The sequence below is a fragment of the Hibiscus syriacus genome, unplaced genomic scaffold, assembly GCF_006381635.1.
Source record: "Hibiscus syriacus cultivar Baekdansim isolate YM2019G1 unplaced genomic scaffold, ASM638163v2 tig00116962_pilon, whole genome shotgun sequence".
Taxonomy (NCBI): domain Eukaryota; kingdom Viridiplantae; phylum Streptophyta; class Magnoliopsida; order Malvales; family Malvaceae; genus Hibiscus; species Hibiscus syriacus.
In genome coordinates, this window is record NW_024063488.1 from 501177 (window position 1) to 528565 (window position 27389).

Below are 27389 nucleotides of genomic sequence, written 5' to 3' on the forward strand. Positions count from 1 at the left end.
GAAATGCAAGGTTGTTATGGAGGCACCCAAGGAAGTGAAACAGATGTTACAAGAAGACCAACACAATAGCAATGTGTAATCGTTAGTTTACTCTTTGTTACCCAAAAAAAATGATAAGCTCTGTTCATCAGCAAATAAATTAAACCTATTGAAAATGAATGAACAAATTTGATTTCCGAACGATGCAAACCCATATTAAAACAATATAGTTGGTTTTAATCTCAGACACCATTACATATATATAGTAGATAATGTCTAAAAGTTTACACTTGACAGAAAATTCAGTACATCAATAGCTCCTCAACCCGGTGTGTCTGTCAAAAGAGTCGTGAGAATTGGGTCGTGACAATTCCCAGCCATCAACGCGTACACTCTCCAGCTCTGATTGTTGTAAATTTGAACCATTGATGATGGTGTTGCCATTTCGGGACTCTGCCAACATCTGAAAATATGCATGAGGTCCCCACCCTGCATAGTCCATTACCAACAAATAAGAAACGATGCTCATACGTCGGGTCAGGTTTTTGACCTATCCGACCCCGACCCCGAAATTACACCCCCTATACTCGCATTCGACCCAAGTTTAAGGAGATTCCACCCAACTGAAAATTCGACCCAATTTTTTAGGTAAAAATTTGTATCTGCATCCGATCAGATCCAGCACAAATATATATTTTAAAAAATTATTAGACAAAATAGGGACCTAATTGAAAAAAAATATAGAGATGGTATAATTGTAATTATCCCTAAATATACAATGGATAATTATACTATTTTCTCGGGTCGGGTAGAGTTTTTTCACCCTAAACCCAACTTCATCATTCAAAAAAGAAACCCGAACCTGAAATTTAAATAAAAAAAGATCCTATCAGATCGGATCAAAATTTGTCGGGTTCAGGTAAAAAATTATATATAATAAATGACACAACTTTTAGAAAGGTTTTGACACCCTTAAAAAAGAAATTGACCCCACATTTTCAAAAAATGATTTAATAATAAAGATTTTAAAACTTAATAAAAATTATGACACCGTAATATAAAATTTCTAGCTCCACCCCTCATCCCTACTTGCATCCTTTCCAGGGTGTTCATCGATTAAAAACCAAAGGAAAATTGTCATAACTCATAAGAATACTAAAAGTTGAGAAAAGTTTCCTGGGAAACATACCATCTACATCATATGGAGGTGGAAAGAATTGCAAGTAACAAAATGATGAAACTGTGATCCCTGTAAAAAGTATTAGCCGCACAAAGGAAAAAGTGAATTATTGCAAGAGTATAGAATTCAAAAAGAAGAAGAAGAAGAAGAAGAGAGAGAATAGAAGTGCCACTAGACAAACCTAAAAGAGCCCCGGCAAAAACATCTTGCCAGTGATGCCAATAATCATCGACTCGAGAAATTCCCACCAAAGCAGCAACAAGTAATGGTAGGAAGACAATACATAGCTTTGCAACATGGCCCCGACGATCAAATACTTGAATTTTTCCTGATAAGTACAATGCAAGAAAACCAAGACCTGCGAAGGACCCTGTATGTTTAAGAACAAAGTTACTATGAAGTCATTTTTCTAGCTGTGCAATAAACTCAATGTAAATAAATGCAACTCCCTAAGAAACAAGTATAAAGATCATATAATATGTAAAGTAATATCCTAGCCTAACTACTTAATATCATACAATATGTATCAACCTTAATATTCAGCTTATAAATCTGTAACACTGCTCCTCGAGTTGGAGCATAGATATTAATCATGCCCATTGTGTTATACAGATAGATAATCAATCCAAACCACAAGTCTTTGTGAAAATTATCTACTAGTTATTCAATCAAGTTGTTTCGAATTTCAAGATATATAAAACATTTATCTGAACTGCTATAAAGTATAAACATAGAACAAATAAGAATTTCAATGCTCCTATTTTTTTTTTTTTTGAATTCTCCAAATTGTTTACAAGGGGGTGGAACTGTTGCAGAATAAAAGGGGGGGAAACTGTTTCAAGGTACCAGCTATGTAATCAATAAGAACTATTTCACGTCACAATGCTGGAAATAACTAGAATACGTACATGAAGTGTGGCCACTGGGGAAACTTTTGTGTCCTTCCTTAATGACACTCTTTACTCCTGTACACATAACATCTTTTGTCACAGGGTCAAACACCTGCATGTACGATGAGCCGATGAATGTTGGCAAACGAGACTCTTGATTATGTATGCTTTAAATGACAAAAGGAAATAAAAGCAAAATTAGGGGAAATAGAGGCTGACTCCTTTCCCATCAGGGAAACAGCGCCAAAAGAAGTCTGGACGAGGTCGACCTACAGCATCTTTAATAGCATCGGTTATAACACCGGTTATAAGAACAGAAAACAGAAGGCCTGAATAATGATTAAGCACACCAACTGTTACTGGATGCAGTTACAAACATATAGAAGGTGATTAATTTTCAGAATCTCAGGGTAGATGATGTTTTACCCAGTATGGCATGGTGTAGATCATAAACATCCCTTCTGATGAAGTAGTAGACAATAATGACAAAAAACGGAAGTATTATCGCGAGCATCTGTTTCAAGGAAGAACATAGAATTATACTTAGTGTTTTCATAGAATGGTTCTGAACAAAATCTCTTGCCAAAAAGTGATTCCAGTATGGCAGAAAATGTCGAAGAAGAATCATACAGGAACGGCCCAAAAGGGAACAGTGTTGTCTTGCAAGGGGTATCTCAGGTCAGTCATCATATCCTCTCCAACAAATCGATGAAATGGTTCTATAACATTTAAGATGGCCTCTATGACAACAAGAAGCAAAAGAATAAGCCAGTCATGCATGTGAGTCCTTGCAACTTGAACCCCATGGGACCTTAAAGTGTGAGCACCCAACTGTATCTCTGGCATTTTCTCTGATTTTAAAAAAAAATGTGAAAGAAATCATTCATTATAACAAAATGAAGTCAATGTCCTATTGAAAAAACATAAGTAGAGACTATAATTTCCCAGATAGAAAATAAGAAAACAAGGGTTACAAGCACAAGCAGTCAGAGAATAGCAAACCGTAAATTAGAGACAACAACAACAAAAAATGCTAATTTTGAAGGAAGTAAATGACAAACAATATAAGACTATCCCGTTGAACCTTATACCAAATGAATTTAAATCTAACAGAAAGTTCAGAATCAGTTTTAGTGCTAGCATCAAAAGGACGATTGCCTTACAATTTAATCGAGAAAATAACACAAATCAAAGAATTTACTGAAGCAAAGAATACAAAAAAAAGGGAAACCAAAGAGACAAACAAACTCTGGCATTCAACTATGGTCAAACAAGTCAAGTAAAACAAGAGAGCTCCATTTTCTTTTTGGGTTTTAACCCGTCTCTTTTCTTGTATTCGCCTTCAAAATTTTCATAATAACCTAACAAAAATCACCAAAAGCAAAAGAGAGAGAGTGACTGAATATGAACTTACCTGTCGAAATATCCTTCAAGAAACCAACAGAGTTTCAGCAAACAGCAAAGTAAAAAAGCGCGTTTGTTTTAAAAGCAAAAGAGAGAGAGTGACTGAATATGAACTTACCTGTCGAAATATCCTTCAAGAAACCAACAAAGTTTCAGCAAACAGCAAAGTAAAAAAGCGCGTTTGTTTTAGTTTTCAACTAATTTGGGGACATTTTGAAGTTGATTCATAACGTGGAGTTAGTGACTGACAGACACACAGAAAGAGAACAAAAAGAAACAAAATCTCTTTTCTAAGTAAGAAAACTAATCCACCATTTCATTAATTAACCATATTTGAATCCTATCCTAAAAACGTATCATTAATTATTAGGGTAAATTATGAGATTAGTCTATTTTCTTCAGGGTCTATCCGATTTTGGTCACCAATTTAAAAATTAAGGATAAACGACCTCTAATATTATCGGTCCATCTGGTCCAAGTCACTCTACTGTTAACTCTTAACGAATATGTGACATAGCTGAGGGACTAAAATCTAATGGGAGTTAATGGTTGTTAGACTAAAATTGAACATGAGTTAATGGTTGTGGGACTAAAATCGAACGAATCATAATGTTAGAGGCTAAAACCGAATAGATCGATAATATTAGGGACCATATACCCTTAATTTTTAAATTGGTGATCAAAGTGGGTGAGATCGAAAACCAAGGAGACTATTCGCATAGTTTACCCTAATTATTAAATGCATATTTTTAAAATGATCCATAATAAATATATTGTTTTTTATTTTTTAAATATAATTTGCTTACCTAATTTTGATTTTTATGTGTAATGTAAACTTTTTTAACGCTATAGTTAAATATCTACTTTTATTTAACTTTTATTTTTTGTATATAAGTATTAATTTTTTTTTCAAAATTATATATATTTTAACGATGCAATTTGGTATTTAACTGTAGAACATGTTTTTTTTATTAATATGAGGTAAAATATATTATCTTTTTAATTAAATAACATTGAAATTGTAAATATGTCTCAAATAAAATTAAACATATATAATTTAAAAACTATTAGATATCTAATTATAATAAAAGAAAAAAATTAAATACTAAATTACATTTTTCAAAAAAATGTGAAGTATCACATTATACAAAAATATCAAAATTAAGTATTAAAATTTCAACAATTATATTTATTTTTAATTGTTGGTAGTCAAAATAGAACCAAAACTTAATGTTAATAATAATTTTGAAATAAAATTAAATAATCAAAATAAAATCACAAAAATAGATGGATGTCTACATATGTAATTTATCTTATAATTTAATATATAAAATTATATACCACTAAATTTTGTCACATATTCGGCATGAATAAAAATATACTTATAAAAAATATTTAATGAAATTTGTATAATCCATAAGATATCAATAGTTAAGGATGATTATTAATTTTAAAGATTTCGGGTTTGAGCATAATGTTTATATGGGTATTTTTTAAATTAAATTATTAATAGGGAAAAGTACATAAATGATCTCCTAACTATAGAGTGTTGTTTTGTTGAGTCAATTGACTATTAAAAGTTACAAAATGATCATCTGATAATAAGATGTTGCTTTGTTGAGCGCCAACTATTAAATAAAATAATCATCCAATTATTTATATGTTCCAAATTCGTTATTTTTCGTAAAAGAAAAATCAGATATTGTCTAAGTCGGACGTTATCATGCTCACTAGAATATGATAAAGATATGATTTTAGAACTGTTTGAGTTGTGTTTTGTGGATCAAGTCTTTGTTTACATTATGTCATCGAGCTAGTTCTTGAAACATTATGTTGTCGAACTAGTTCTTGAAACATTATGTTGTCGAGCCAATACTTGAAAGCAACGACGGTGCTAATAGACATCATTAAAATATGATTTTATTACATCTTAGTTAACATGTTAATCTCTAAACCAAACAACCATCAAACTTTAAACAGAAATAACGAGTTTAGAACATATAAATAGTAATATGATCATTTTATAATTTTTAATAGTCGATGGACTTAACAAAAATAATACCCTAAAGTTAAAGGATCATTTGTGTTCTTTATATGTAATAATATATATATATATATATTAAAAAATATAACATAAGGTTCAAGTTAGAATTTAAGTCTAGATCGAGCACGAGTTTGAGCTTTAATTAAGTTAAATTTGAGAATATTTTAAGTTCAATTTTTTTAGAGTTCGAATTGGGCTTTCATTTTTTTATTTCAAGTCGAACATGAAAATTTTAAACTCTAACGCTTTCAAGTCGAGCTTTAATTTTTTGTTTCAATTTTGAGCCAAACTTAACAATTATAAACTTATAAAATTTTCAATCGATTCGAACTCACTTTAAAAAATTTAAATTGAATCAAACGGAACAATACTTGCACTCAACTCGAATTATTTACTATCACACTCTAACCTTAACTGCATGAAATTAAACACGAGAGTCGAGAGCGTAGAGTTCCACCAGCCGCCAAGCGGACTTCTATTTACATTTTGATAAATATTAGTAACTTGCGATATTTAATTAAGCCGGTGAAGCAAACTTACGCAATACAATGCATCTCGTGGCCGAAGCACCCCATACATTACCGACGCAAATCCTAAGAAAAAACACAGCACAGGAAAACCGATTTCTCAGAAATTCCTTTTAATTTTGTTAAACACAACGAAGTTTTCTTGGGCCACTTTCCCATTACTATTCGTTTGTGCTTAGAAGAAACAATAACAAAAAATAAAAGTCATCTATTCAATTTCAATTCCAACTTTTTACCAAAGACTCCTTCAAAGAATAAAGGTGAAAGTTTTAGTCACGCTCTTATCCCTTCAAACAAGCCAAAACCCAGAAATTTTTCAGAAAGAGAGGGAGATTTTTTTCGGGCAGATGCTATATATACAGATCTTTGATGGGTTTTTGCCATAGATGCTTTTTTCGTTTCTTTTTAAGTTGTTTGTAAGATTTTTTTTAAAGGCTTTTGAAGATGAGTAGTGGTGGAGGTGGCCAATCTTCTCATCCTCAATGTATAAGCATCCGAGAAATAATCTGCAACGGAGGCGCTGGTGCTGCCGCAGGTAAGGCTTTTATTTTGTTACTTTGGTGTATTCGGTTAGGGTTTTCTTTTATCAGTTCTTGCGAATGAATTAAAAAGTTCGTGGAGTTTTTTGTTGCAGAAATAAGGCTTTGTAGGTTGATTCTTTGATTATGAATGTCAGGAAACACAACTGAAAATATGAGTGTCACTTTTAATTTGATCGGAATTTTGGATTTATTGATGTTCTTGGTTTCGAATTTGAAGGTGCAATTGCAGCCACCTTTGTGTGCCCTTTAGATGTAATCAAGACAAGGTTACAAGTGCATGGACTCCCTCAAACTTCACAATCTGGTGTTAGAGGTATTGTAGATTCTGAGCTTTTGAAACTGATTTTTATTGGCGATGCATGGTTTAGCACAAATACTCATATTGAATTTATTCCTTGTATGGTACTGGATTGTAAGCTCGAAGTAGTAACTGGCCATCCAGCTCAGTTGGTAGAGCACAAGGTTCTTAACTTTGAGGTCGTGGGATCAAGTCCCACGGAGGGTATTTCATAATTTGGAGGTTTCCCACGGAAGCTGCTCTCAACCTGGTGTTGGGGGCAACCTACTATCTTACCTCCCCTTACCCCATTACATATGGGAATAAGTGTCAGCTATTTTTTATTTATTTTCGTAAGAGATCTTTGGAATTCAAAAATCTTGCTCTGTTAGGCTGCTTCGCACCTAAAATTGATGTCTCTGCAAATTTGTGTTGCTAAGAGCTAGTATTATTTTTATAATATGGACTTCAGTTTTCTTTATAGGGCAAGAATGTTCGATTTTACATATTATGTGAAATTTTTTGTTCTTGAGTTCATGATATTGGTGTGTGTTGCTATCATTGATGATGGGCAACTCTTCTTTTTGCCTCGTTTCTTATCTATACACAGGTAGTGTCATCATAACAAGTCTACAAAATATAATAAGAAATGAAGGTTTGAAGGGGTTGTATCGTGGACTTTCACCAACAGTAATTGCTCTACTGCCAAACTGGGCGGTAGGTAACCTTTCACCCTTAAATCAATTAATTGGAAGCTACTTATTGGAGTGTTGGATTTTTTATCTCCATTATAGTTTATGTCTTTATGCTTCAGAATTCTAGTTTCTCTTCAAGTTTTTGACTTGTTAGTGATCTATGGTAGATGGACTGGTGATAGAGTGTTGGTGCTTTATGGTTTTGGAAAAATTTAAGATTATTTAGAGTCACGTGGTCATACCTGTATATGAATACTGAAGTTCCAAGAGGTGTCAGACACGGGTATGTTAGGATAAACAATAAACTGAAGACTCCAGATCACATAACTTCTGATGTAATGCTGGTGTAAATGCTACTGTGTGACCGTCTTTTACCCCCCTTATATTGCAAGCCCCAATGGGGAAGTTTATCCCTTTCCTCTATGATCTCCCCCTTCTATTTGAAGCTAGCTTTAAGCCAATCTTTGTAATTAAATTTCTTAATATGCCATGGAAAAAGGATTGTGTGAGATTTCTTGCCCCTGTATTATTCTATCATTATATCTGTAGAAGCAAAGTTTAATCTGCTACCATGTTCATAAACCGTTAACTTTTGGGAAAATTATTGATTCCAACTGCAAAGCAAAATACTTATTTGATATAATGTGTCTTCTGCAAAGTAACTGAAACTCTCATTTCATATGTAGGTGTATTTTACAATTTATGAGCAACTAAAAGGCCTACTCACTTCACATGGTTGGTTCTTGAAATTTTCTAAAGTTTTTATTTTCTACATAATCCAGCTTCAGTTGTTTTAATTTCTACTAAAGTTGTGCATTGTGATGTTGCAGATGATAACAGTGGGCAACTCACAATTGGGGCGAATATGGTAGCTGCTGCTGGTGCTGGGGCTTCCACAGCCATCACAACAAATCCATTGTGGGTTGTAAAGACAAGACTCCAAGTAAGTTCATTGTTATGCATGATGGTTCTTCTAAAAGTTATCTGTGGTTTGGATCACATTTTGTTGGTTTATTCACTTAAATCATGATAATCCATTCGTAAAACATAACTAGATGTGTTATATGACCTTGATATTGATGTACACATTACTTATAATTCAGAATTAAGTGGCTCTACTTAGTACCTAGTGTTGGTTATTGGAGTACATTCTCTTGTTGCAGCCAAATATGGTTCCATATGTTGTCTTCTGGAGGTACCCAAACCAATTTAATGACTAGGGTTTGGAAGGTCGAACTCCCTACCAATGCTTTTACGGAAGCATGATCAAACAGGCATAGTTTTTGAACCATAAAAGTATAGTTTTTGAACCATAAAAGTAATCTTTTCTGGACACATGGATGAGAGTGATCAGTTCTGATTTTATATCAGAGCATTTAACTTTCTTTGAAGCTTCATTGTTATATAAAGCCTATTGTACTTTATCCTGCGAGTTCATGGATTGTACCTGCTATAAAACTGGACTAGTAATTTATTTTCTATCATTTGGTCAGGGTGAAGACTGATTTATTTTTGTGGTTTCTTTGTGGGTCGTGGCAGTATTATTTCACAACATGAACTAGGCCAATTTCAGCTGGCTTGGTTATCCTGACCACTGACCGTGGTTATCGAGAATTTAGAGATCCATTCAGTTTTGAGCGCTAATCAGTTTAATATCATATAATTTTCTGACATACATGGAAAACAAGTTTGCAAAAGGGTTTACTGTTTTATACTTTTCAGTCGTAGGACATTATAAGTTTACCTTCATTCCCTGTTTTTGCGTCAATCCCAAATTTATTATGGCCAGTAATATTACATTTTTTTTTGCATTTACCTAGACTTACCACGACATCGTATTTATTAGACATCATTTTGGATTTATAAGTATGGTCATTCTTTATGCTTTAATTTTCATTTTTCCCCTTTTGGTCTTTGTTTAGACTCAAGGAATGAGGACAGGTGTGGTTCCCTATACAGGTGTTCTTTCTGCTTTAAGAAGAATTGTACACGAGGAAGGCTTTCGAGGGCTGTATAGGTCAGTGATAGGGTTTCACTCTGTTTGGAATTATTTTGAGCTCATTTGCACCAATTGCGATCTTAAAACAATTTTCCATTTTTCATTTCATTGTATTTTAAACAGTGGAGTTTTGCCGTCTTTGGCTGGGATTAGTCATGTTGCGATTCAGTTTCCAGCATATGAAAAGATCAAATCATATATGGCGAAAAAGGGTAAATGAGTTAATTTTATTTACTGTTATGTAATTTACGGGTTGTATATAATTTCATTCGTTGGTGATCGTGATCATATTAATTTTTCATGTTTCTCTCTCGGCAGGAAATACAACTGTTGACCATCTAAATCCTGCTGATGTTGCAATTGCCTCATCAATATCAAAAGTCCTGGCCTCTATTATGACTTACCCACATGAGGTGTGTTTTTGTTGGTCTCTGATATATGTAATCAACTGAAATGGGGATCACCATCATTGAAGAAACTCTCTTGTTTCTATATATATAAAAAAAACTCTCTTGTTTCATGGATCATGTTGTGCTTATTTTTCTCATTGATATTTGATTTTGTATCATCAGGTTGTTCGATCAAGGCTGCAAGAGCAAGGGCAGGCGAGGAACACTCAGGTGCAGTACGCGGGGGTGATTGATTGCATTAGAAAGGTATTCCAGAAGGAAGGTGTTTCGGGCTTTTACCGTGGCTGTGCAACTAATCTCCTGAGAACAACACCATCAGCTGTCATCACATTTACCAGTTATGAGATGATTCACCGATTTCTGAACAAGGGTTTACCTCCGGGAACTAAGAACTCGGAGGTGGACCCAAGGTCTGATGGCCATGTCAAGTCCTGGCCTAATAACAGAGGAAGTGTGGAAGACAATAAATTATCGCAAACTCGGTCAAATAAGATTACACCATAAAATCGCAGCAGATGCTTTGGTAGGGATCAAATAAGAGGCTGGTAAGTGTGTACTCAGATTTTGTTGGAGAAATTTTTTCATAAATGTAACTCATCGTTTGTACTCAAATATTATAAGTGAATAGAAGTGTAATACTTTTTTTTTTGGTATTGTTTTATTTGTTAATGTAAATGCATGACTTGCTCAAAACTTGTAGGGGAATAAACCAATGAATTTGATTGATGGGAAGCAAATTCCACTAAGTGAGAGACATTTAAGTTGTGAAATGTTCCTCTAATAATTAATGGTAAAAATATTATTTTTTTCTAAAGTTGTGTTATTAATAAGTTTAAAAAATAAAATTATGAATGATATTATCTTATGATCATCTTAGACTATTAAAAAAAATATTTGTAATCATCTTAGACTATTAAAAAAAATATTTGCATGGTTTATATATATACTTGGGTTTTAGGAGAGGAAAATTCAGGTGATATTTTGTGGTTGTTTTTCTTGGACCCTTCAGTCATAAATGATCTGAACAATTTATCCTGTAATCTCATTTTACATACCCACTTATTCCTTATCACGGCTCACCATAATTATTACTACGTTATATTTGAAAGGACTCAAAATTTAAATTATTGTCTAAACTTGTATTTGTTGTTGAGATTATAAATTCAGAGCTCAAATTATGATATGTTTGCGTGATGGAAAGAAATGGTGATGAACTAGTATTCACCGTATATGTTTATTAATGATAAAAAATAATTATATAATTGCAAACATAGTGTAGAACCTGATGTGTATAGTAGGCAACCTATGAGACTTGGAGCTTATTGGTTACTTTGGTCACGGCGCCTGGGGGTTGTTTTAAGTTTCTTGTATCGAAAGATTGTTATAATGTTGATTGAAAGACACATGTACTGCATGGTGTCTTTAGAAAGACGTCTAAAAGATACGACGTCATATGCTTTACTATTATGTTAGACTTGGTGCTCCTATTGCATGTAATCCGAAGAAGACATCATTATCTTTCTAATATTTATCAAAACATTATAACAAACACCCTATTTCAGAAAATATTCCCTTCATCACCCTAAATAAATGAATGATATTATCTAAAAAGTTTTGTCCGACTGGAGTCATGGTCATTGCAACCAAGAAACAAAAGGAAAAAAAAAACTATTGTTCTTTATGTTCTTTCTTTTGGGAAGTAGTTATCGGGGAAAGCATCTGTTCGTAGGGATGGCAAAAAAAATCGAACCTGTCGAGGAAAATCAAAAATCGAATTAAATGGGTCGGGTTCGGGGATGATAAACGGGGACGGGGAAAACCGAATTTTTTAAACGGGGACGGATTTGGTAATCTCCGCCCCGATTAACTGAATACTCGGCCCAATACCCGACCTGATAAATATTAAAAATAATTATATATATATATATATATATATATATATATATATATATAATATTAATAAATTTAATTTAAATTAAAAAAAATAACCATCTAAGGTAAACGGATAATTTTCACCGCGATTATTCCCGCGGTGAAAATTACCTGTTTAAATAACCGTTTATGCTAAACGGGGATATCCGTTTCCCCGCGGGTTTCTCTGATTATCCGATGGGGATCTCCGTTTAAATCCCTACGATTTTTTAAGTGGGGACGTATATAAATTTTTTAAATAGGGATGGGGATGGGGATCAATCTCCGACCCAAAACCATCCCGTTGCCATCCTTATCTGTACGGTGACCATAACTAGTTACTTAAATAGAATCAACATTAATTTTGTTGGTGTTGGAGTGGAGGAAGAGTTGATCTCTTTGGTGGTTGGAAGAAACAAAAAAAAAATGCATTTAAGAGGATTAATCAAGGTCAGATGGGATGGATAATGCAAATAATTAATAGAAGAAAATATTTTATCAATTTAATATTCTAATATTGTATTTATTTAATTTAGGTTTTTAACAATTCCTATTTAGAGGAAAGGAAAAGAAAAATTTTACTGCTAATGGATATTAAACCCACAACCTAAAAAAGAAAAAAATATGTAAACCACAAGCTTTTAATCATTTACCTTTGAGATTGTTGACTTCAATTTAATTTTTTGACTACAAATTCTTTTTTTTTCCTATCAATTCAAAATACATTTTAAAAATAATATTATAAATGTATTTTATAATCTTAAATTATATTTGATTTATTAAATAATATTACAATGTGAAAAATACTATGAATAAACATATATGTATATCTTATATGATTACATAAAGTCGTAAAATTAGAATCAATCTGTATCATAATATTATAAATATTTACGATTAAATTTGTATAGAAACTCGAATAACTTAACTCAGTTCAAATTTCATAAACTCAATTTGAAAAAATTCTAGATAAAATTTAAGTCATAGAATATGATTCGTCAACTCAACTAACTTATATTTTTTGAATCGATTCGACTCGATTGAGTTAGTATCCTAGTCATAGGAGTAAACAGAAAATCAAAATAAAAAAGATGTTAGTGATATTCGCTACAGTAGCATTAACAACAAGAACAAGTGGATGAGAGGAATCCTTTGAAATAATATGCAGGAAAACACAAGTAATAAGCTAATTGCTTCCATTAAGATGTTCATAAAGTTATTTTCATCTGCTTCATTAATTGGAGAGAAAGAGGAAGCTTAGGGATTTGACAAGGCAAATAAAAGAAGAGAAAAACCTTTGTTGGAGAGAGTACTATGGAGGGGAATTTTTCCTTAACCAAATAATGTTTGAGAAAGCCAAGCTGGTTCTACTAAATCAAGGATTTTGATCATTTTCTAGCATTGCTTCCTTCAGCCATTCGCACACTTGATCAACCTCGGCTGGATTTGGTTCAATGGCAGGATCCATGCAAACATCTGCATCATCGTCAAGAACTTTCAGCAAATCAACCAACTGTGCTGACTGTTCTGGTGTCCATTTTTCTGATTGTATTGCTGCTCTATTCTCCACTTCTGTCCCAGATTTATCTACCTCTACTGTTGTTTGACTCCAGATTTGGTTCTGAATCTGATTTCCCAAATTCCCAGTGGATCCAGGCATGCTTGGTGGCAATTGTAGAGTTGGATTCATTGAACTCATGGGATCAAAATCCAGACTATAATTCAGCTTCTGATGCCACTGTTGATTCCGGTTAAAACAAACAGCCGAACCTGTTGATTGTAGAGTAACTTCTGGCGTTTGAGGCAAGTAAAAGAATCCTGGTTTGCCATAAATGCTTGTAGATGCATCGGCTGAATTTCTGGGGCTAGCTCTGGACGTACGGTTCATTTGTGCCTTGTGTTTCTGGTTTTAAAACAATGGAAAACTAGGACTAAGTACTCAACCATCTTATTTATTTAGACCCAACACGTAACAGCATGCAGCAGGAGGAATACTTGATATACAATATCCATAATATAAAAAGTTGTATATAATATTTAATTGAATAATCATTTTAGTCCCTATTTTTTTTTAAAGTTCTTTGACTTATAACATTTCATTTTAAGATGAAATGTCATCGGGTTAGATGAAAATAATTAACTGACAACTATCAAAGCTTGAATATCATATGTCTAAAGTGATGATGTAATACATGTCATTTATCTAAAACGATGATGTAACACATGTCACTTGTTTAAAGGTGTTTAAAGGGCTCCCTCGCCCACATAGGGTTGTGGGAAAAATTATTTTCCCATATAAGACATCCACTATATTATTTTTTGAACTAAGACTTCTTATTAGTTTGAAGACGCCATACACTCCTGAGGTCTTCTCCATTTGCTTAAAGACGCCATAAAATCGTGAAGTCTTCTTCATTTTCCTGAAGACGTCATGCAGTCGTGGAATCTTCATATTTAACTTGAAGACGATTGGAGCACCTGACATCTTTAGGTTAGTACTATTCAATTCACCCTAAATGAGAAAATAATCTCTGGGATGGATTAATTTGGGAATTAAAAAATCTCACTTCTATTTTCTCAGCCATTTTCCCCTTATTTAAAGTGATGATATGACACATACAATATGTTTAAAGTGATAGTGTGACATGTATTATGCCATCACTTTATACATATAAAACTTATCATGTTATTTGCGGATATTGACTTTTAATCACCTAATGATTTCAGCTCAAATATAGCACATTTTCTCTCAAAGTTAAAATAGAATGTTGAGCCCAATTTTAATATTATATCTATGCTACATAAGTAAACCGTAGTTCTAGGAAGTGGAAGAAAGAGACAAAGATAAGAACAGTTTACTAAGTGATAGAAAGGAACCTGCAGATGGCTAGCAATCTGGCGATGCGTCAAATTAGGCTCGTTCATCATCTTCAATATATACTTCGGACGAGTTTCTGTATCCAGAAAAAAGAAACAGTATATTAATAATAGATCGATTTTATGGAGACTAAGCAAATGGGATGTTTAGTTGTTACTCTCATCGCCTAATGCAGTGATGGCGGCCGCGAACTTATGGTGGAGCTCCTTACTCCAAACAAGACGAGTCTTCCTCCGCCTGCCTCCGGATGACCGATTCATTCTCGATGCAATACTATTCCCATTTCTAGTTTTCTCCCCATCTTTATCACCAAATTTATACGATGTCTCTGACATGGATCCTCCATGCCCGTACTTCATGCCTTCTTCTCCCATGGCTACTGGTAGCATCTGTCGATCATCTTTGCTCCTATCTGTCGGAGTTAGCTCCTTGCTCTTCCCCTTTGGATCGTTAATGGTGGGCAAACCAGTGCCAAGCAAATACGTAAATGTTTTAGCAGCGCTGACTCGAGGCCTTCGAAACGCATGTTGCCAGAGGTATTTAAGATCATTCAGGGAAATGGGTTTCTGGAGATGTAAGCTTGCTCCATAGCCAATGAGTTGCTGGGCGAATTTAGGGTTTGTTTCGTTGGACATCACTGCTTGTATGTATATGTAGCCAAAAAAGAAAGACGATTCAGTTGAGTTCATCGATGAAGAAAACTTTAGCAAATGATTTGAAGTTTTTATATAAAAAAAAAAAAAAAACTCACATATGACGGGGATATTCATCCTAACCGATACGATCAACAATGAAAGAGTGTTCATTTCATCATTTGAAATGTCAGCCAGAACAAGCTTGAATCTTTCGCTTCCTTTCCGTATCATGGAAATTGCAACCGCTGCTAGTTCAGTTGTCGTCACTGCACATAAATTTATTATATAAATTCATTACTACACCAATGATAATGTATTAAATTAAAATTTTAGTAATTATATATATTTACATAAATTATTTCCTATCATGAATCAATCATCTTAGTCGTAAAATAGAATGTCACACTCTCTATATGTTATGGATTCGAACAGTTGCATTGCATAACTTGTCCATTGATTAAGTCTGAACATATATTACCTTATAATTGAAAGAATTGTTTCCTATCACCCTATGTGTGAAAAGTTCAAATCTATTTATTTTTATTATCTTATCTTTTTATTTAAAAATTTATAGTTAAAATTAATAATTTTTTTTCAAGATTAATAAAAATGTATTTAATTTTAAAAGCATTTTGATTGTTATGAAACTAAATTATAAATAAATTTTAATATAAACATATCTTATACATAATGTATATTTCAATTAATATAAGTAAATTTTACTTTTTAAAAACTTGTATTAAAGATAATTATACTTTTTTGGCCTTTTTTTAATATTTTCTGTAAATACATTATATATTTTAAACTTTATTTTGATTTAGTTTTAGATATTATCCTTTGAAATGATTGTATATTTTTACAGCACTTTTTAAAGATTTATTTTTTAATTGTCTATATGTAGAAAATGTTACAAATATTTTTTATTTACTATTAATAATTGTAATTATAAAAATATACATCATACCTAAAGTACTTTTTATTCTTCTACCATTATGTATAACACAAATAATTTCTTTATGATATACTTATCAGATATATTTTTTGATTAAGTAGAAAGGTGTTTATATTCCTAAGGAAAATATCAAAATTCGAATTCACACAAATGACTTTCGGAGATATTTTATATTTAAAAACTATTTTTTAATTATATTAGCTACAAATAAACTCTATTCAAACAATAGAGGTCCAACTTTTTTAGACTGCAAAATTATTTGATTTTAATTTAATAGAATCACGTGACTTTATCAATTAAACTTCAATTACGTCATCGATTATGATCATACAAAAATTTTCAAAGGAAAAATTATTATATAAACTAGAGTTATTGATCTTATTAATACAAGTGACTTTTTTTCATGTCATACTTATAGTTTGATAAACGAAAAAATTTTAAAACCACTAAAATCAATTTCTATAAGCAAAAAGTATGAGATGAAAAAGAAAAGAAAATGATATATATATATATATAAAAGCTTCATAATCATCTTTTTCCAAAAGAAGATTCATACCATTGTAGGAATATTGTTCTAGCATGGATGCGAGGCACATAAGGGATGTCGTGTCCCGATCGACTACCAGGATAGGAACGCTGCTGCAGCTTCTTCTCAACTCCTTCTCCATCTCCACGGCCTCACTTGCTTGTTTCCGGTGCAAAATGAGCAGATAGAGAGAAGTAGCAGCAGACAAGGGGAGAGGGGGGAAAAAAGATTGGAACTCAACCGAGTAACACTCGGCAGTATTAAATAGCGAGAGAGACCATGCATGCACTTTGCCCTCAAACAGCAACGCATTCCATTTTTGTGCTTATTGTGGGGGCTCATCCAGTAGCCAATGGTGAGCAACACGTGGCAAAATTGGACTGATAAAAGTCCAGTCAGCAGTGTGTTGACTGGTTTAACGAGCAGGTGGGAACATAAATGGAAAACAAAGTAGCTACCATGTATAGAGGGGTTTTTTGTTCCATTTCATTGGTAAAATTTAACTCACTTCAACTTAAATGGAAGGAAGGTTAATGTCACCTTTGAAGTTGTTACGACCACGGAACAAATATAGTGTTATATTTAAATCCCTTAATTAATATATAGATTTTATTTATTTTTTTAAAAATTGTAAACAAGAACTAATTTATTTTCGTTCCATGGCTTCAACCAGGTAAGTTGGTGGGTTTTGATTTCCTAATGAATGGGTTGGGCTACATTTCTCAATTTATAATGGGTTCAGTCACATTTCCTAATGATATAGTTGGAAATAAGGGTTTTGGATTTAATTTTAGGGTTAATACGTTCTATTTAGGGATGGATCGACGCGACTCTAAAAATTTAAAATTATCATATATTTTAGATATTTTCTATATATTTTTTCTATAATAACTTAGGTCTCAACTTCCTAAGCATTATACTTCATCCCATGAATAAATAGTTACGTGATTATCATGTATGTATAGTCTATAGTGTAGCTTCTCTAAGAAGGAGGATGATTCTCTCTCTCAATTTCCTTTCTTAGAGCCATCTTCATCCCATGAAGATGTTGTTTAAGTTAGACAAAAATCAATGAGAGGTGCCAAAAAACAAACGAACAAAACCGACATGCAAGCATAATAGTGGGTAAAGTATGGTATGGGGATGAGTGAATAGCACTGTATGAAAAAGATACAAGTTCATAGCAGTGTAAGACAATTACATTTAAACTGAATCTAGTCTAGAGGAGTATAAGATGAACTCATGCAACTTCAACAACGTATAAAGAGACATGAGGAAAGATATGCAACCTCAACCACATATCAATAAGTTTCTACAGAAAGCTCAGTAGATAATATAACGGTAATTATGATTAGTATGAGTATGTTATAAATGTATGTAAACAAGATAATATAACAATATAAATATTTCATCAGAGGATAGGATGAACCCCTGATCGCAGAACTGAGATCCTTCGACATCTTATCTTTAGAAGAAAATAGGGTCAATATCTCTAACATACTAATATTAGTTTAAAAGATCAAAACCACACTATTTAAGAATTTAATATCAATCTTTAAATTATTTTCTTTATTTATCTATGAATTCAAATGTGCATTTATATTTAATTTTTATTTTAAATGATTTGACACAATAAATTTGGAGTTATTAGATTTTATATCAAATTTATTAGGGTTCTAACACAAATCACATGCTTTACCTCTAAAGATAGTATCGTGTGGATGCAGCCAATTGACTGAAGAAATTTTGAACAAATATTATATTGTAATCAACCAAGATTAATAAAATCTAAATAATTCAGTCTAAGATAAATAAAAACTTAATAATTTGTAAGTGGATGAGTGGTAGTGTTAATGTTAGTGCAGGGCACATGCACTACAGCAAAAGTGTTCCGTAGCGGCGTTTGGAGAGTAAACGCAACAAAATTTCAGGATACAGTGGCGTTTACAAACCAAATGCCACAAAATGATACTTTAGAGGCATTTTTCCAACAAACGCCGTTATAGAGTTCTTTATAGTGGCGTTTTTTCAACGAACGTCGCAAAATAATAGTAATTTAGCGGCATTTTTTTGAAAAATGATGCAATATAGGAGTAATTTAGTGGCGTTTGTATAAAAAATGCCGTAACAGGGTTGTTTATAGTGGTATTTATGCAATAAACGCTGTTGTAGAGTAGTAATTTAGCGGCGGTTTTTTGATAAACGCCGTAATATGGTTGTTTATAGTGGCGTTTTTTAGAAAAATGCCATAATAGGGATCATCAATAGTGTCATTTGTTATTAAAACACCGCAAAAACATGTATTATAGTGGTGTTTTTTTTAAAACGCCGTCGAAGGGTAAATATGTGCTTCCCTCTTTTCTACTACCCAATCCTTAATATCATTTCAACTCTGCTTCCCTAAAAGGGATTTCTTTGGTACAACAATGACCCTCAGACGATTCCAAGCGAAGTCGTCTTCTGTCTGTCCCGGCGACCAAATCAACCCTCTGACCGACGAACAGTTATCTCACGATTGCACGGTTTGATCCCTTCTCTCACTACTGAACTTTTTCATTTATTTTTTATTCGTATTCTGAAAATGGGGAAAACCCAGAAAACTAACGTAATTGAGAAAAATAATAGCTTTCGAATAGGAAAACAATATCTATACATAGTGTTTTATTGGTTTACTGCTTGGGAGCAGTGTTTTTCTGCTTTCGAATGGAAAAATAATAGTTTTCGAATAGGAAAATAATAGCTTTTGAAAACGTGAACAAATGGTTGTGGTACAAAGAGCAGGTGTTGCCTTAAGTAAGGGAAATTATCGTCGGAATGTCCACGTGGCATATTTGCTCTGACGATGGATCAAATTATCGTTAAGAGGCTATCGGTCCGAACTTGCCGTCAAAACTCGATGATAACCCGAAAGGAACTCATATTGCTCCATACCCTTCCATGGCCGATCTGTTAATTGAAGGTAAGCATCGCTTAAAGTTTCTGCCGCTATATTTTTTATTTTGTACTCTAAAATTTCATAGATCGCACTCATGTAGGATGTTCGAAGCTTATTGATAATGATGATAGAGGAGTGAATAAATACCCGATATTTAGAACCGAATTTGGTAACTCTGTGGCGTTGAAAGAATCTTCAATTGCAAAAGCAGTATCTACCCTCAATGAAGACGATGTTGCCTCTACTTTTAGTCCAAGTAGAAGTTTCTATCATCTATTTAATTTTTTTAATGTTTGATTCAGTTCCCAAGCCACCTCCAATCAAATTTCATATTGTAGGTGGAAGGTCGTTATTTGTTTCAAGTGAAGCACTGAAGTGCGCAAGGACTCTTCTTGGTGAACCGGAGGTTGGGGACTTATTTGGTGAAATGGATGAAGAGTTTCTCCATATAAAGTTTACACGGAGGAAAAACTTAACGATGCGTCGTCAAACTAGGAAAACAACTTTCCTACGTGCTTTCCCCTCGAAGGAGCAATGAAGACTAAATTGTGATGAACAATATGGTGAAGACTGTTTATACATAACTTTAATGTTTCTAAATTATAATGTATTTTGTTGTTAAGTAGTTTTATGCATAACTTCTGTCTTAATTAAAATGTATAGTTATTGTTAATTACATTAAAGTACATGATAGTAAATTTAGTTTATATAGAGCAGAAATAAAATATTTAAAATATGTTTATCTTATATAAATAAAGGTATTTAGCGGCGTTTGTATTAAAAAATGCCGTTATATACTTGACTTTTTGCGACATTTATATCTACAAGCGCCACAATATGGTTATTCACTTTATTATTAGGAAAAATTGAGGGAGAAAAGGGCGGAGTATCATGCTACTGCTTCGAGTCAAGGTCTTGTTAATGAGGATGACATTGAAAACCAATCTATTAATGACGTTTTGGGTCCTGAAAGATATGGTCGGGTGCGCTGTCAATGATCATTCGTTACTCCCACCAAATATTTTGGATCCAATTCATCTCAGTACATGTCGTCACAGTCTTAGTCTTCCCAATTAGAAGTTAGTCGTTTAAAACAAAAGTTGGTTGAAATGGATCAACAAATGGCTAACATGAAAGCCGAAAATGAAGCAAGGAAAGAAGAGAGAGTAGTAGCGGAAGCACAAAGAGAAGCATCGACAGCACAAAGAGAAGCATCGACAGCACAAAGAGAAGCATCGACATCACAAAAGAGAAGCAGCGACACAGAGAGAAGCATCATATCAGCATAAATGTCAAGAATTTGAAAAACGACTCGATGATATGATGCAAATGTTACAGAAAACACAACCTCAGAATCCACCATCATAGTCTCATTTATGTTATCAACAGTCTGTTAATGTTACTGAACCGTGTTTAACTGAATTGATATTACGTTAATGAAAACTTTTATTTATTATATTGGATTAGATGCTGCTTGTTATGGATATAGAGTTTGGTGTTATTATGTGATGTTTGTTGGATAATGGAACAGGTTGAAAAAAATAAATTTGGGGTAATCGAAAAAAATATTTAAATTGTTTACATTCTGTGTTCTTTAGCAGCGTTTGTATCCAAAAAACGCCGCTATATACCAGACCTTTTGTGGCGTTTATATGAAAAACACTGCTATATACCAAACCTTTTGCGGCGTTTGTATCCGGAAAACGCAGCGAAATATCTTCAATTTTTTAGGCGTTTGTAAGAACGTCGCTATATACATACGTATTTTGCGGCGTTTTTGGGAAAAACGCCGCTAAATCTCAAAACCTGTTGCGGCTTTTGTGGGAAAAACGCCGCTAATTATCAATACCTATTGCAGCATTTGTGGGATAAACGCCGCTAAATCTCAACACCTATTGCAGCGTTTATGGGATAAACGCCGCTAAATCTCAACACCTATTGCAACAAACGCCATTATATCTCGTTACCTATTACAGTGTTTTTTGTTATCAAACGCCGCGAACTTTAACGATGCTATTTTCCCCGACGCTTTTTGCGGCATTTGTCATAGCGCCACAAGTGTTTTTTGCGGCGCTAAAAAATGCCGTTTTATGTAAAAAAAATGACAGTTTTGCCGAGGGAGTGGGATCATGTTTATTAGGAAAATTTGGAAATGGGAGTAAGGAAGTCACAACAAAATAGGTGTTAAAACATAAGACGACAAAAAGACAAAACACACCAGTTCACGGGTTTGGTTTCTTCATCATCTAAAAAGGTATATAAAAAGAAAGAAACAAAGTTCACGAGTTCCCCAATTCATTCATTTCATCATCTTCTTCTCCACCCAACAAGGAAACAACAACTGCTTCACTTCTTCAATACTCCATTCCCAAAAAGATTCATCATCGTCATGTCTGGTGGTTCTAGTTACTGGATCAAAAGGCTGGTAATGGTGGTGTGGTTGTTGAGTTGGAAGAACATTGGGGCGGCCAACGTCAAAGTGCAAGGCAACATCTAAAGTAGAAGATTCTAAAAACTACCATATCTACTATGGTCAGACTTTTAAGGTCATTAAGAATGGCATTGATGGCAATAGTTATCTTCTCATCCAGGTACCTCTACTCTCTCTTTATTTCCCATTGCCATTTTTTTTGTTGAAATGACTCGACTTTTTATATATAGAGTGATACAAGGATGGCCAGCAGGACAAAATACTGCACGCCAAGGATAAAGTCTTTTGTCATCCCACTCTCCAATTTTTCTGTCGATACCACCAACAGTTTTCCAGGTTTTTTGGTCACCGTAACTCATTTCACCCACTTCTGTTCTGGTGCAATTAGGGATGTAAACGAGCCGAGTCGAGCTCGAGTATCGCTGAGCTCAACTCAACTCAAAAACTCTGAAATGCAGCTCACTCGACTCGAGAACTCGCGAGCTTAAAAATTTTAAGTTCGACTCGAACTCGAAATCCTGAATTGAAGCGTGTGAGCAGTTCGAAAAGGCTCGAAATAAAAAAAATCTTAAACTTAACTAGATTGAAGCCTCAAACTCAAACCTGAACCTTAAATACATGAAAGTCTTACTATATTTAAAAAAAAAATCAACACATAAATGTTAATATTATTAATAATTTATTTTTAAAAGAAATAAAATCTTAATATATTATATTTTCGAGCTGCTCACGAGCTTTTCGAGTCGAGTATCAAGTAACTCGTTTCGGCTCGTTAAAAATTCGAGTCGAGTCCATTCGATCCGAGTATTTATCGAGCCTTAACCGAGTCGATCTCGAGTAGCTCGCGATCTGTCTCGTCTCATTTACAGCCCTACGTGCAATAATTAAAAGAGTTCCTTATATTGGTTTAATTTTGGTAGATGTTAATGAATTTATTTCACCCAGTTCTGTTTTGTTGCTATTTGTTAAACATATCATTATTAATTTCATTGCCAACTTTGCTGCTACCGGAGAGTACACTCCTTTACAAGTATGTTTAATTCCTTTTAATTTACCCATATATATATAGTTTTTAGGGACGACTGGTCGGTCCATCCCTCTATGTATATACACAAATGCATATATGTTCTCCTGTGTTTGTTATATGATAGAGAGCAGAATGGATCAAGTTCTTGGGGGCTTTTGCAAATTTGGAAAATAGAGCAAATCAAGTCTACAAAACGGTTAGTGTTTGCTTTCATTTTTTTTTATACACTAATAATAATATTGTTAATTTCAACTCTTCAAGTAATATTTTTTTTCGATATTTTATTTAAATATTAATATAAATGTGAAAAAAATAATATCTTCAAAATAATGTTTGCTATCTTTAATAAATGAAGTTATTTTTGATATTTTTTAATTAAATTTGTATCAAATTGACTCTTTATTTAAGCATGAATTCAATAAATAATATAAATGATACTATTTATGAGATTACAATTAAATGAAATGAAATTTTAGTTTGACTCTTGTTATTTAAATTATTTGCAGGTAAAAGACAATTATTCATGCCTAACTAAAGTTGCAGAGGCCAAGGAAAAAACATTCAAACCAATAGTGGCATGGATGGAATACCAGAATGTAGGTAGAGACTACACAACATGACCCTCGGCCATACATACATGCATGCATACACATATGGTCTTTATAATTTACATACTTAAATTAACTCAGGTTTTGCACTTTGCATGCATGAATGCAGGGAATATGGTCTTTCACAAAGGGATTATATAAGTTAAAGGTATTTGATAACTTATCCAATTGATTATTTTTATATTATAAAGTAATATTTAATTTTAATTTAAGATTAAAACAGTATGTAGAAGATGCAGAAGGAGAAAATGTAGACGCCTCCATTAACAAGATTACATATAACATCTCTAATCCTGATGATATTGAAGACTTGCATGCTATCCTATGTGTAAGTTGTTTATTATTACTATTATTATTGTTGTTGTCAGGGTAAACTGATATTTAGTCACTTATTAATGTGGTTCCGTTTTGATCAATTAATTATTATTATTTTTTTTAAAATTATACTTAATGTTACGTTTTAATTTAATTTTTGTTATCCACTGTTAAAAATTAAACAAAAATGTTGGCATAACAATTTTTTTCAATGATGATGTGACATTATCGTATGATGACACATCGGCATCACCGTTAATTTTTTAATGGTGTGTGATCAAAATGGAATCAAAACGTAATGTTAAGTATAATTTAAAAAAGAATAGTTGAGTGATCAAAACAAAATTGTAAGAATAAGTGGACGAATAAATACGTAACTTAGGTGGTGTTTGTTTTTACTGTGAAATGTCTGTAAAGCTCTTATGTCTGCGCCGCGCAGTCCACGCACAGACATTGGGCTTCGCAGACCGTTTGTTTTTTAGAATACAAAAGTTCTTCTAACATCTGCGCGTGGTCTGCGCGGCGCAGACGTGACCTTATGTCTGCAGACGTCTTCTAACCTCTTCAAAGAGGTTTTATATTTAATTTTATATTATATTTGATTTTAATTTTAATATTAATTTTTTAAATAAATTAAATATTAATTTTAATATTAATTTTTTAATATTATATTATAGATATTTGATTTTATATTATATTTGATTTTAAGTTTAATATTACTTTTTTAAATAAATTAAATATTAATTTTTTAATATTATATTATAGATATTAATTTTAATATTAATTTTTTAAATAAATTAAATATTAATTTTTTAATATTATATTATAGATATTTAATTTATATCATATAAATTATTTTATATATTATTAAAATTTTATATTTATTTTAATTATTTTGATTTAAGTTTAAATATAATATATTTTTCAATTTGTTATTTTTAAATTATATTTAAACTTTTTATACAAAATATAAGTATTTAAACCACATTACTTAATAAAAAATGATTTTATTGTTTGATAATTAAGATTTTAAAATATAAAAAATTATAAATTATGTTTTTAGAATTTTAAAATATAATCACAATTAAATAAAAATAATCATAAAATAATTTGATAAATTAAAAAATATTTTCTAAAAATATCATATAATTATAAAAATAAATTATGAATATATATTAAAAAAATGAAAAGTATTACATAATTGCATATTTAAAAAAATCATATAATTTAATGATCATTTATAAATTTTATTCTATAAAACTAATAATACATGTGATTATGTGAGACTTATAATAGAATTAATAAGGTGGTGTTTGTTTTTCTAAAAATTTTATTATTGTAGTTGTATGAATTATTTAAATTTCAATATTGTAAAACTACAATTATTTAAATCTCAGTATTGCAAAACTCTTTTAAGTTTAAAAAATCAATTTATTTATATTTCATTTTATTTTAGCAGTCTGCAGACGTTAAAAAACAAGCAGTATTCTTCTTGCAGACTGCAAACCTTTTGGTCTACCTTTTCTGCTGCAGATGTGATCCGCAGATTGCAGACCTTTTACCTCTGTAAAAACAAACACCACCTTACTCTTATTGTTATTGTTAACAAGTTTATTAATTAACAATATTTATTTCAGACGGTGGATGTTGTAATAGATGAAACATATGGTTGGGATACAGTTGGGTACAATGAGACAGCATTCCTCCAAAACATAAACATCGAAGATCATTGGAAAAGAATGACGTGTCACATCCTTAATATACGGCTAAAGAAATGTGCTATCGGTATTGTTATTATTCTTTTAATAAAACTGGTAAAAAATTATCGAAAACATTATTATTTCTACCGGTTTTGTTATTATTATGCGCTTTACCGATTTTGTTAACATATTAAGTAAAGCGCTACCAGTTTTATTATTTTTTTTACCGGTTTTATTATTATTGGGCATTTTATTGGAAATGTTAAAAAACATTAATATTTTAGGTAGAAATAATAATGTTTTATATAATATTTTACCAGTTTTGTTAAAAAATAATAATAAAACCGACACCGTCTTTCTTTAACCGTATATTAAAGTTACTGCACGATAGAACTTCCCAAGATCATTCTTGTTCTGGATTTATTACAAACCAAAGCTTATGGAGATATAATAAGAGAATCCAAAATTTAACTACCCTTGGTAATATTTTTATTTATAAATATTTTTTTCTCTTTTTATTTCTATAATAATAGAAATTTTACCCTTTTTTTTTTGTGTTTACATGTAAATAAAGATTGGTTGGATGGTGCCGTCTCTCAACCCCAACTGGTTTTAGCTGATCTTATTGAGATTTTGTTCCCAACCGGAAACTACACCACCGCTTACTTTAGAAATCTTGCAAAGGTACGTTCTTTTTATTAATTTTTATAGGTATAAAATTAAAATCACCTCTAATATTATTTAACTGAATAGTTATTTGATTTCTATTTTTTAACAAAAAAGTAATTTATTTTACTAACGTTATATTTTTGTCAAATTATCCTATTGTTGGATGGATTGTAGGTTGATAAACGATCAATTCTTATTATTGACGTGATAAATTCTGTGTCCAAAACATTAATGTGGCACTACCACACGTATATAAGTGATGGTGTAGTACATGTCATGTGTCCAAAGTAATGACGTGATACATAGCACATGTACATAAGTGATAATATGACACATATCACATGTCCATGTTACATCATCACTTTAATAACATAGCATATGTCACGTTATCACTTATATACATAAAGTAGTGTCACATAATCGACAAACGTTGATTATTAGTTAATTAATAGTCTACATCAAATAAAGTCTATTTTAACTCAAAATAAAACGTTGGGGTTAGAATACTTTTAAAAAAAGAGTTAAAGTGGTTATTTAGTTAGATATAAATTTTAACATGATGTTTTTTTATATTTTTATTTTGTTATTTATTTGTGAGCATGAAATATAAGCACATTGGTTGATGTATAGGGAGAAGGTGTTGTAAGAGTTGAGCCCAGCATGTGCCAAAGGGATTTCTCTACACCATTGGATCCCACAGTTCTTCCTTGCCCTTGATTTTTTTGTTTCATACTCAATTTTGGTGTTCTGACTATTTTTCATCTCTTTAGTGGTTATGGTGATATATCTGATCTATTGGGTTTTCAATATGAAATGATTAGATTTAAATAAATTAGTCTTTGAATTCTCTATGAT

At 32.1% G+C, this 27389-nt stretch overlaps 3 protein-coding genes across 4 annotated transcripts; 2 read left to right on the plus strand and 1 right to left on the minus strand.

Annotated features, from left to right (window-relative positions):
• Positions 1-209: 209 nt before the first annotated feature.
• On the minus strand, positions 210-3697 carry LOC120190747 (lipid phosphate phosphatase 2-like). 2 transcript variants are annotated; one of them, XM_039193783.1, is made up of 8 exons: positions 3572-3697; positions 2680-2900; positions 2476-2563; positions 2269-2378; positions 2068-2161; positions 1341-1529; positions 1169-1228; positions 210-468 (listed from the first exon to the last, which is right to left on the minus strand). In XM_039193783.1, the coding sequence occupies exons 2-8, from the start codon at positions 2893-2895 to the stop codon at positions 290-292; spliced, it is 936 nt and encodes a 311-aa protein (XP_039049714.1). In that variant the 5' UTR covers positions 2896-2900; positions 3572-3697; the 3' UTR covers positions 210-289. The 2 variants fall into 2 exon arrangements, with proteins under 2 accessions (XP_039049714.1, XP_039049713.1); XM_039193782.1 differs by lacking the exon at positions 3572-3697 and adding an exon at positions 3464-3549.
• Positions 3698-6227: 2530 nt separating this feature from the next.
• On the plus strand, positions 6228-10593 carry LOC120190746 (nicotinamide adenine dinucleotide transporter 1, chloroplastic-like). The gene is made up of 9 exons (XM_039193781.1): positions 6228-6559; positions 6784-6879; positions 7454-7560; positions 8225-8273; positions 8369-8481; positions 9461-9555; positions 9661-9749; positions 9856-9950; positions 10110-10593. The coding sequence occupies exons 1-9, from the start codon at positions 6469-6471 to the stop codon at positions 10449-10451; spliced, it is 1077 nt and encodes a 358-aa protein (XP_039049712.1). The 5' UTR covers positions 6228-6468; the 3' UTR covers positions 10452-10593.
• A 12074-nt stretch (positions 10594-22667) lies between these two features.
• LOC120190129 lies at positions 22668-27376 on the plus strand. The gene is made up of 10 exons (XM_039193258.1): positions 22668-22693; positions 23161-23245; positions 23367-23438; positions 23749-23838; positions 23960-23998; positions 24074-24178; positions 25803-25911; positions 26268-26345; positions 26440-26549; positions 27165-27376. The coding sequence occupies exons 1-10, from the start codon at positions 22668-22670 to the stop codon at positions 27249-27251; spliced, it is 801 nt and encodes a 266-aa protein (XP_039049189.1). The 3' UTR covers positions 27252-27376.
• Positions 27377-27389: the final 13 nt, after the last annotated feature.

Bases quoted from the DNA above. Each gene is read 5' to 3' on its own strand.
- LOC120190747 (XM_039193783.1), bottom strand. From the start codon at position 2,895: ATGCCAGAGATACAGTTGGGTGCTCACACTTTAAGGTCCCATGGGGTT. The intron at 2,564-2,679 runs GTATGATTCTTC...TCCTTGAAACAG, and splicing joins TTCCCTTTTGGGCCGTTCCT to ATGCTCGCGATAATACTTCC. The intron at 2,162-2,268 runs GTCAGCCTCTAT...TCGTACATGCAG, and splicing joins GTTTCCCTGATGGGAAAGGA to GTGTTTGACCCTGTGACAAA.
- LOC120190746 (XM_039193781.1), top strand. From the start codon at position 6,469: ATGAGTAGTGGTGGAGGTGGCCAATCTTCTCATCCTCAATGTATAAGC. The intron at 6,560-6,783 runs GTAAGGCTTTTA...TCGAATTTGAAG, and splicing joins AGGCGCTGGTGCTGCCGCAG to GTGCAATTGCAGCCACCTTT. The intron at 7,561-8,224 runs GTAGGTAACCTT...TTTCATATGTAG, and splicing joins CTCTACTGCCAAACTGGGCG to GTGTATTTTACAATTTATGA.
- LOC120190129 (XM_039193258.1), top strand. From the start codon at position 22,668: ATGCAGCTCACTCGACTCGAGAACTC. The intron at 23,839-23,959 runs GTAGGTAGAGAC...GCATGAATGCAG, and splicing joins CATGGATGGAATACCAGAAT to GGAATATGGTCTTTCACAAA. The intron at 26,346-26,439 runs GTAATATTTTTA...ATGTAAATAAAG, and splicing joins CCAAAATTTAACTACCCTTG to ATTGGTTGGATGGTGCCGTC.